The sequence below is a fragment of the Haliotis rubra genome, unplaced genomic scaffold (genome assembly GCF_003918875.1).
Source record: "Haliotis rubra isolate DU_JTF1 unplaced genomic scaffold, ASM391887v1 Scf322, whole genome shotgun sequence".
Taxonomy (NCBI): Eukaryota; Metazoa; Mollusca; class Gastropoda; order Lepetellida; family Haliotidae; genus Haliotis; species Haliotis rubra.
The window spans coordinates 1,009,559-1,020,896 of NW_025766994.1; the positions used below are offsets into that span (position 1 = coordinate 1,009,559).

Below are 11,338 nucleotides of genomic sequence, written 5' to 3' on the forward strand. Positions count from 1 at the left end.
AATCAACGTCATGGACTGGCCATCGAGGTCCCCTGACCTTAATCCAATCGAGCACGTTTGGGATGCACTTGGGAGAAGGTTTCGTGGTCTTAGGAACCAACCTCAGAATTTGCAGGAACTTGGCGCTGCCTTGCAAGACCAATGGCGCAGAATCCCCAACCACGTGTTCACAAGCATCAGGCAGTCGATGAGGAGACGGTGTTTGGCAGTGGTGAATGCGCGGGGCGGCCATACACGATATTGAACTGAGAAATTTTGCATTTTTATTCTTGTGACTTGACATTCTGTATACCCATGTTTTGGAACGGCGGTGTAGCCTAATGGAACTGATTATGGCACTGTCAGTGTATCGAGTACATCACACAGATCTCAGCAATGAAATATTAACAATTTAACCATCTTACCATCTCTTGTTCTTTTATAGTGCCCTGAAGAAAGAATTGAAGTTTCTTTTTTGACTCAGTATATTATATATTTATTTCTTAACTGACGAAATTCTTGTTTATACTGTAATTCATTAGTTTCTGATTTTTTAAATGTGGTCAAAGTTAGGTCAACTTGGGGCCTAACCAACTGCCAAGGAGGAGAAGAAAGAAGACGGATAGGCGCTATAGTTTCCCGCTCAATGCCGGCAGCAGAAATGTATGGTTTAATTCTGTGCCCAAGAAGCGGAACAAGAGAAGACTTTTTGTTGTAAAGATCCTTGTAAAGAGGATTAAAAACACACTTAAATGCAGGATTTGACTCGTTAGAAGATAGTTTAGTTACATACTGCAAGGATAATTTTATACGGCGTTGGTTAAGACTGTCCATAGGAGAAGTTCTAAAAGATCCAAGACAAAGTCTTAGACCTTGGTGATGGATAGAATCACGTATACAATGGAGCCGTTATCAAGTTTCGAACGGATTAGAGATCTGTATAGGTGTAGTAGGGTAGTTTGGTTCCCTCCCCACTTTGGGGGCGAATTTGAAACGACTTTTAACAGATCAAGTGCCTTCAGGCATTTAGCTTTAAGTGACTTAATGTGTGGCAGAAAATTTAAATGTGAGCCTCCTTAACTACTTTGATGGGGGTGCCGTTTAAAAATAATTCTGGATCTTTATGCGGTTTATACTTTCTGCAGAAATGTATACAATTAGTTTTTGTTATAGAAGATTTAAACCCGTTTTCAAGTGACCATTTTTCAATTTAATTGAGACAAATTTGTAATTGTCTCTCTATTGTATGTCAAATGTTCTCGTCACGATATGGCTGAAATATTGCCGATGTGACGTTAAATACTAACTCACTCACTCTCTATTGTATGCATATTTCTACCTCTACAAGAAACATTAAAATCATCCACAAATAATGATCCATCAACTGAATCACTTAAAACCCTTGAAAGGCTATTGATTTTAATGCTGAATAAAGTCAGAGACAATGTAGTGCCCTGTGGAACACCTTGGTCTTGATTAAAGATGTCCGACAAGGTTGATCCCACACGGACTTGAAACTGTCTGTCGGTTAAAAAAATAGATATAAATTGTGGCAAGCGACCTCTCAACCCAAAAGCATGCAAATCTTTTAAAATACCATGCTTCAAAGTGGTGTCATAAGCTTTTTCAAGATAAAAAAAGATGGATACCGCAAGTGGTCAGTCGTACTTCGGTTTTTACGGAAACCACATTGTATATCACTGATTAGATTGTTGGTTTCTAAAAACCAAACTAATCGATTCTTAACCATTCGCTCAATGGTTTTACAAACACAGCTAGTTAAGGAAATAGGTCGATAAGTAGATGGATCTGTGTGATCCCTGCCAGGCTTTGGAACAGGAACAACTATGGCGTTTCGCCATGAAGGAGGACAATTTCCCGTTGTCCAAATATGGTTAAAATGTTAAAGGTCACATGCAACCAAAAAATCAAACATAATTAAAACACAATTATCACTTATTCATGACATATAATATACATTGCTGGTTACGAAAAAATATATAAACAAAATTATAAGCGTACAATCGCAAATCGAAAGTGCAAAATTGTGTGCTTCGGTTTACTTCCCAAGAAACGAAGCAGCCGGGATACCGAACCCAGTCAGAGCGGGTGGGTGTGCACTCAAGTGTAACGGCTGGTTCATTTGCAGATGCCTTCACGGCTAATTGTGTGTGTATATATATAGAGAGAGATGTTGGGTTTTGTAAATACATGCTCATTTTTTGTGTGTAACATTTTGCAATCAACAGACATCATAACATGTCATGTGTTCAAGTATCACACCTGCCTGTCTGTGTAATTACATAATGTGACAGAGACCGAACTCGGGCCATAAATCAATGCATTTTGTTTATGGTGTATAACCTGATTGGTGTTCAAATTGCATGTGGTCAGTGATAGCAGCTGTGTATTGATTTTGTCATTAGCAGACAGGCAGGGAGACACACAGGTGTCAATAAAACAAGACATTGAGTTTTGTCTGTGACAACGACATATCTATATCACAGTTAGAAATTCTGTCAACGCTAAATAATGACATTGCTTTTAAGTATCGAACTGAGAAAGTGTCTCGGTAAGAAGAACGTGTGGTGAAATAGACAAATGAAATTACATATAGACAGTTAATTTACTGTCATAACATATAAAAAGCTCGCGCCTGTGAGATATCAACAAAACATTAGAAAAATAGCTCACACCAAAGCCTTCACCGAGTGTTCACCCGACAACCCGGTTCCAAGCTGCGCGAACCTATTTACTTGCGCACGTGCTATGAGCGCAGCCCAGCTGTTGAAACCCGTTTTCCCAGAAAAGTCTGGGGAAAATTAGTGAAACGTTTGGACTCCGATTTTTCGCGTTTTTTTTCATCGCGTTATTTTTCAACTTTATAAGGTATCAGAATCTGCAAAGTTGTGTTTTACGTTGCATGTGACCTTTAAGTAAAGTTTCAACACAAGATTCAGGCAAGAGTTTTAAGAGTTGGTAGTGGATATCATCAGGTCCTGTTGCATTATCATGAGCTTGTGAAACAGTGTGAAGACCATGTTGTGAAAATACCTCATTATAATCTTCACCATTATCAGATTGAAAATATATTTTGTTGTTTTCTTATTGTGTTTGATAAGCCTGAATTTTTTTATTATAATTTAAGGAGGACGAATGTTTAGCCAAAGTTTCACCCAACTTGTTTGCAATATAAGATTTTTCAGTTAGTATGTCATTATCATCTTTGAGATGCTGAATACTCAGAGTTGACGAAGCTAGCCGACAAACACGCTCCTGTCAAGTCCTGTACAGTGACAATTCATCCAGAATCGCCCTGGTTCAACGAGGACATTCGTGCTGCTAAAAGACAGAGGCGCAAACTTGAGCGCCAGTACAGGAAGACCAAGCTTGAGGTGCACAGACAGATACACAATCAGCAGTGCAACGAACTGGCTTCCCTTATTGAAGCTGCTAAATGCAAGTTTTATAAAGAGGCTTTAAGTCAGGCGACTGGTCAGAAAGAGGTTTTTAAAGTTGCCAACCGACTATTCTTTAAACAGAAGTCTCTTGTTCTTCCATCTCACGTATCCCTGGAGGAGCTGGCGAACCGGTTTTCATCCTTCTTTAGCGAGAGAATAAGAACTATTCGTCACTCACTTCGTAATAGTTACGACTCCCGAGCTGATCAGCCAAGCAATGATCCTTCCGAAATAAGCTTCCCAGCTTTTGAAAACTTCAAATCAGTGACAGAAGTTGAAATTCATAAACTTGTCTCAAGATGCCCTTCAAAAACGTGCATGCTTGATCCTTTGCCCACTTGGCTTCTCAAGGAGAATGTTGATTCTCTTCTCCCTATACTGACTTACATGGTCAATGAATCGCTTGCGGAGGGCGTTATGCCCCAACAATTAAAGACAGGAGTTGTTACCCCACTCATCAAAAAGAAGAACCTGGACCATGAACTGTTGAAAAACTACAGACCCGTGTCCAATTTGACTTTCATTTCCAAATTGATTGAACGCATAGCTGCAACACAGTTCAAGGATCATATGGACAGCAATGGGTTGCATGAAGTCTATCAATCAGCTTACCGCTGCTTCCACAGCACGGAAACGGCACTTGTCAAAGTCCAGAATGACATACTCATGGGTATTGACAAGGACGGTGCTTCCATTCTCATCTTGTTGGACCTTTCAGCCGCTTTTGACACGATTGACCACAGTGTTCTTCTAGCCACTCTTGAAGGAAGATTCAATGTCAAAGGCGTCGTGTTAAAGTGGTTCAAGTCCTACATCTCAGACAGGAAACAATCAGTGGTTATTCAAGGTCAAATGTCGCTGTCTAGTGACTTAGTGTTGGGGTACCACAAGGCTCAGTTCTGGGCCCTTTGCTTTTTTACTGCCTACACAACCCCTCTTGGTGATATTGTCAGGTCCTTTAACCTCAGTATGCATCTTTATGCGGATGACACACAGATTTACGTGTCCTTCAAGCCACTCGATTCTGCCTCAACATCTTTCACATTCGCAGCAGTCCAGGAATGTGTTGACTGTATTAAAATTTGGATGACAACGCACTGGTTGAAATTAAATGACGACAAAACCGAGCTCATCGTTTTCAGACCCCAGCGGCTCCGGGCAAAACTTGATCTTCCCACTTTCTCTATTTGGCACTGTGAAATCACACCAAGTTCTCAAGTCCGGAATCTTGGTGTAGTATTTGACTCATCTCTCTGCATGGAACCACATGTCAACGGTGTTTGTCGCAGCGCTTATTTCCATATTCGGAATATCGGCCTGATACGCAGGTACCTTGACGAGAAAACAACGAGTGCTCTGGTGCAGGCGTATGTAACATCACGCATTGATTATTGCAACTCGTTGCTCAGTGGTATTCCAAATCATGTACTACACAAACTACAGAGAGTTCAGAATTCAGCCGCAAGATTGATCAGCAGAACAAAGAAAATTGACCACATTACCCCTGTCATGAAAAATCTCCATTGGCTCCCAATCAAATTCAGAATCCAATACAAAGTATTGCTTCTTGTTTTTAAATGTATCCACGGACTGGTTCCAGGGTATCTTTCACAACTTGTAAAACACTATGTGCCAACCCGATCTCTTCGCTCCAGTGACCAATCTCTTCTGCAAATTCAATGTACAAGAACAAAGTCTTTTGGTGACCGAGCATTCTCTTCAAATGGTGCAAAACTCTGGAAAAATCTACCACAAGAACTTCGATCACTGACTGAACTTGCATCTTTTAAAAGCCAGTTAAAGACTCATCTTTTTACCAAAGCTTACCTTTAGCTCCAGCGTGGACTCAGAGCGCCTTTGGGCGATTACATCGGATTCTGGCGCTATAGAAGTATTTGTATGTATGTATGTATGTATGTATGTATGTACTACTAGACTTGGAACCCTTGCCTTTGATTTTTTGGACCATATTCCATACCCTTCACATTGGAGTACGGGAATTTATTTTGGAAACGTATTTTTTCCAAGTACGACCCTTAATGTGCTTAAACGTTCGTCGCGCCTTAGCATAACTGATTTTTACATTATTTAAGTTATGTACAGTAGGATGGCTGCGAAAATGACGCCTGGACCATGGGATGGCGACGGAAATAGTGCTCAGCTTTCTTCCGTGCCTTCCTAGCCTGTTTGCATTCATCGTTAAACCATGGTTTTCGTACGTGTGGAATTGCAGAGGAATTTGGGGATACACTCGATAATTTTATATAAAGGCTAGTTAGCCTTTTTAAAATCCTATCTCCATGATGGAAGAACATCAGATGGATTCACAGGTTTTAGTATTGTTCGGAAATGGTCACTACCACAGATATCGTCGTGGACTGACCATTCAAATTCACTCAATAGGTTCGAGTGAGTCAGTAATAGACAAATCAAGAGCTGAATATGTTCCTGTGCCAGGATGTAAATAGTTATTACGTATTTGAGCCATCATTATAAATGCATAAATGATTATTGGAAATAAATTCCTCGAGTAATTTACATTTGGTGTTTATATTAGTGCCACCCCAGAGCGGCTTGTGGCCGTTTAAATCACCCATGATTATACAGGGTTTAGGTAGTTGATCATACAGAGCTTACAGATCAGTTAGTTGGACAGCCAATGAAGGCGGAATATACAGAGAGCCTAAAGTAAAAGCGACCTGTAATGTAAGTCGAACTGCAACGTCTTGAAGATTTGTTTTAAGTGGAACTAAGCTATGGATAATATTGTTCACGCCAGGATTGATGATCCACCAGAAGCTCTATCACCTGGAGGAGAAAACAGTGATATGCATTGAACTGACGGAAGTCAACGTTATCTGCCTGTTTCAGGTAGGTTTCTTGGATGAAGAAAGCTGACGGTTTAAAATCTTGGTTTAATAACTGTAAATTGTTTAAATTATTCCGGAGTCCTCTACAGTTCCATTGTATTATGGGTGAAGACATTATTTCTTTGGCGGATGGACAGGAGATCTACCCCTCACCTTCCTTGAGGGTGACAAGCTATGTGTCCTACCATGGGTATGGTCGGACACATCCATGTCCTCAAGAGATCCAAACTTATTAAAAAGTTGGACCTGGTCATTTGACCCCTTCGGGGCTCTGGCACTTTGATTCTTTTTGTTTTCATACTTTGGTTTGGATTTACTTTTCACAGTTGCTTTCACATTTGCTTTCACATTTGTGTCTGATGATTTAGACTGTTGTTTCTGAGATGGAGATGTTTCTGTCTCAGATGATGAACTTGCCTGACTGAATGTTTGTGAAGATATTGTTTGTGCACTGGAAGTAACCTTTGCAGACAGCAAGGTAGGAGCCGATGTTCTGGCCCAGGTATAGTCCGTTTGACAACCTACTGAAGTACATGAAACAAGTTTGGATTTAGAGGCCTGAACCGAAGCAGAGACAGTGGTAGCATAAGTCGGAGATGTAGCAAAGGCATCGTCCGTGATATTGGACGTTGCCTTTCGGACATGAGTGAACATGACATTGTCACAGAGTTACATTCTGACATTGTTTTGCTTCGAAAAATAACACGTTTCGCTCATGTTTCACTCGCGATATTTTTGACTGCAACTTCCAGGAAGGACATTCCTTGGATGAAGAGGAATGGCAACCAGAGCAGTTGACACAAACAGGTGTGTTATCACACAGGCTACTGTCTTCGCATGCTCCAGCACACCGTTGGCATGCCGCTGGATTGTTGCAAGACTTGGAGCCGTGACCATATTTCTGGCAAGAATAACATCTTAATGGATTGGGGATAAAAGTATCAACCCTTTAATCTACAATAACCTGCTTTCAGTGATTGTGGGTGTACAGGTAAACAAAATGTGAGGAGATAGGTATTTGTTTGGAAAAGTTCATTATTCATTTTAGCAGTGAAGCGTTTGACATGAGTAACGCCTTGAGAATGTAACTCTGTGACAATGTCATGTTCACTCATGTCTGAAAGGCAACGTCCAATATCACGGACGATGCCTTTGCTATGATTTAATGTCCTGTGATGGGACACCTCCACAGGAACATTAGCTAATAATGAGGTTTTTCGGAGAGAATATTTGATTGGATTTCATTCTTGCATTCAATTAGCAAGGAACCAGAACGCAACGTTTTGATTTCTTTCACCTCTTCAGCCAAACCTTCTATACCCTTTGATACAGCAAAGGGATTTAACTTGAGAGGGCCACCATCAGGTGCACACATTACCAGGAATCGAGGCCAATTATCAGGGTTGGTGAAAGTTGTTTGGACTTCATCTTCTGAAGACGACGAATCGTCAGATTTGTGTCCGTTTTTTAAGTGGGGGCGCCATGGTTGAAATATATATGATTCACCCTCCTAGCTCCCCACCCGCCATGGAGTGTCAACAAGGACGATGTCTCATGTCTGTGGATCTCCAACATACGACACCAAGGACACTAGGAAGGTATACTCAAGCAGGAATATTTTTGAAAAGATAAGTCCTACCGGATTGGCCCATGAGCCACCGCCTTCTGGCGTAAGACTCTAGGCAAACTAACAATTCAATAATAATGTTTTCAACAAACATTTATCGCCAAGACTATACAGTATATTTTGGAATAAATCAAAATTTGTGCAAAAATAGTTACCATGCACAGGGCTTGGCGTGACCAGCCGATTGATTGAACCGGGCCAATTCAACCACCCGTCCAGGTGAAGTTAGGGCCGAGGTGGTGTGTTGGGCAAAGGAACACTATTCCTGGAACCAGTGCCCTCAACCACCAGACTACCTTCCTCCACCGACACAGGGGCGCAACCCACGGCAAACGGGTTGGTGGACCAAATATACCCCCGGATCCACAACGGGGGGTTGAAGAGCGCTTAGCGTTACCTAGCACCCACCACGAGGAGGTGGCTCTTCACGGGTGCAGTTGCCTGAAATATGAATGAGTTAATATTATAGAACTCTATATGCGACCATATATGACCACCCTGATTGTGACATTATTCTACCAGGTGACTATAACGCGAGGACTGGTACTATGAATGACTACATAGTCGATGTAACACATATATTACACGCTTAGAGGTTATGGACTATGTTTCTGACTCATTTAACACTACTAGCAATTCCAGAGATGATGTGTAATGACTATGGAAGAGAGTTGAATTATTTGTGTTGTACATTTGCAGTACATATAGTTAATGGACAATTCACAGGTGACGAACAAGTGGCATATACATGTTTTAAGGAAAACGGCGCAAGCCTTGTTGACTATGTATTGTGTTCATATAACGTTTCCATCGTATTACAGACTTTAAGTTTGACACCCGCCCTGAGTCTGACCATTTTCCTATCATAACTACTTTTAATGTTAGGCGTGTAAAGGTATCATTTGAGCATGATGAAGTGAATGTGAAATATGTGTATGATGTTCCTAAGTTTGTCTGGAGAAAGGAAAGATGTGACGATTATATGGGTAATGTTGCTGAGTCTCTTACATCCCTTGATGTTGATAAGGTCACTAGTATACTGCAGGAAAGTGTTGACTCGGTGGTGTATCGTGTGGTCTATCGTCTCGTGGTAGCAGGTCTAGCGGTGGATCAGTGGCTAAGTGGTTTGCCATGCGTATAATTATGCAAACCATACCACACAATGCTTTGTATCTAACCCTCTACCATAAGAATTTACAGTTAATGAATGAAGTATTTATCATTACTCAGTGACATGCTCCATATTAACTGTAGACATTAATATTGTCACAAGTACGTGACAGACACAAATGGCTAGATTTTATTAAACCCAAGGAGCCCGACATCGCTGCTCGCAGCTATATTTGATTTATGTATTGGCGTGTACAATAAGTGGTTATGTTATTTGAGGCCTTGTCAGTTGGAATAACTACAAACTGTACATGCAGGGCAGTCGGACTAGTTATGAAAATTTTCTTAGCGGCCTTTTTTAACGTATAGTAACAATACAGCTTTTTCCAGTCACAATATGGCTGAAATATTGCAGCGTGACTGTGAATTGAAAATCAATCATGCAAAAAAATGTCATTTAAGTCTAGGTTGAACTCGAATACATGTCATTTAACCAATTGCAGAACACAGTAGATATATTAACCTTCCATTACTTACCTTTAAGCATTACATTCATCGGACCGATCTTTCCTATCGATATGGTGAAATAACAAATGCCACCTCTCAGGTCTTCTGACAGAAAATAGAGGGTGTTCATAGAATGGTCGTAGTCCACTTCAGTTGGGTAGATGTTTCGCTTCAACCGTTTCTTTGCTATGTGTCTCGACTTGCCATACTGGTACCAATAAAGTTCTTCTTGAGAACAAATGAGATAGTGGGTTTCATTTCGGTCTGAAACAAAAGAAATTACATACACAAAAACAAGTTAAATACATCATGAGGGAAATGTATTAGCAAAACAACCATAAACTGCTTCAGAATTGATTTGGGTGAGTGAGTGAGTTAAAGTAATATTGGCAGTATTACAGCCATATCGTGACTAAGAAAATTGTAGTGAGTGAGCGAGTTAAGATTTTAAGTCACACTGGGTCTAAAATGGGCTTCATAATGCCAGTGTTGTCCCTATTCAAAAGCCTGGTCGGATTCGTACAGATCATTCACATTACAGAATAATATCTTTTACCAGCTGTGGCTGTAAAGCAATGGTACGAATGATATGTGATAGATTAATTCGATATCTGGACACCAATAGGCTAATTACAACATTCATTCCGGTTTCCGGAAAGCTAGAGTAAGTGTGTTCAACTTTACGCCGCTTTTAGCAATATTCCAGCATGGGTTTCACACAGTGACGAGTGCATGCGTAACCAGTAGGCTACCCCACCACTCCCGCAAAACTAGAGTGAGTGAGTGAGTGAGTACATATTTCACGTCACTCCGGCAATATTTCAGCCATATCATGACGAGAACATATTTTACATTGAAATGGAATATGTGTTTATTATAAAAACCTGTCATGGAAGGACAGTAAAACAACTAGAATATAACAATTTGAATTAAAACTAGTGTGGAACAATACAAGATAACAACAGCGCAGGCTATATATCGCCAACAACTGAAGGTAGATCACCATACTAGGGACCATGGGGACTTACAGTACCTTTGCCCGCAAAAATAGAAATACAAGTGATCATTTAGTATGATTTGTTAAACATTCTATTGTAACTAAACAACATGTAGTATCAATTTTTTATAGTCCCAGTATGGCTGAAATATTTCAGGTGTAACTATAAATCTGAACTCACGCAGTCACTCATAGGATCATTATGTCTGCCACTCGTAATTATTCTGCAAGTCATACATTTTCTATTACTTGCATACAGTGTATGCACCTGGGTGAGTGAGTTAAGATTCACAGTCACATCGGCAATATTGTATGCATCTGACAGTTCTGACTGAACTATGGAGCGCCGTAGTGCAGTGGTAAGGCGTCCGCATATGACGCTGAAGGCCCGGTTCTAGGTTCGGGTTCCGATGTGGGCACATTTTCGTAGTATCCTTGAACAAGATACTTAGATCCACATTGTCTTTGTTCACCCAGCTGTAAAATGGGTACCCGTGAGGATGTGCTCTCAATGTGAGTGGCTGTATGATCCCCAGGGAGTATCGGAACGTACTTTTGTGGCGCTGTGGGCAGGCAATGCGCCTGGATATGAGCGCCATAGGAGCGGACTATTACTATGAGAGGCCTACTTGAGTGTCTGCAGGCTAAAAGAAGGAGGCAACTGTCAGAAGTCAACGTGCGGTGGTTCGTCATTCACTGTTCCACGGTCTGTGATTAAAAGACCCTACACGCGTAGCAACATTCACGACATTTTGATGATGCCGTTCAATGTGCCCTAAGGCAAAAC

The 11,338-nt window shown here is 40.9% G+C and overlaps 1 protein-coding gene across 1 annotated transcript; it reads left to right on the top strand.

Annotated features, from left to right (window-relative positions):
- The first annotated feature begins 1,782 nt into the window (after positions 1 to 1,782).
- LOC124283847 lies at positions 1,783 to 7,108 on the top strand. The gene is made up of 3 exons (XM_046719876.1): positions 1,783 to 1,873; positions 3,226 to 4,807; positions 7,063 to 7,108. The coding sequence occupies exons 1-3, from the start codon at positions 1,783 to 1,785 to the stop codon at positions 7,106 to 7,108; spliced, it is 1,719 nt and encodes a 572-aa protein (XP_046575832.1).
- The last annotated feature ends 4,230 nt before the right edge of the window (positions 7,109 to 11,338 follow it).

Coding starts and splice junctions, on each gene's coding strand:
- LOC124283847 (XM_046719876.1), top strand. CDS start 1,783: ATGGATCTGTGTGATCCCTGCCAGGCTTTGGAACAGGAACAACTATGG. Junction 1,874..3,225: donor TTTCCCGTTGTCCAAATATG/GTTAAAATGTTA, acceptor CTGAATACTCAG/AGTTGACGAAGCTAGCCGAC. Junction 4,808..7,062: donor ACGAGTGCTCTGGTGCAGGC/GTATGTAACATC, acceptor TGCAACTTCCAG/GAAGGACATTCCTTGGATGA.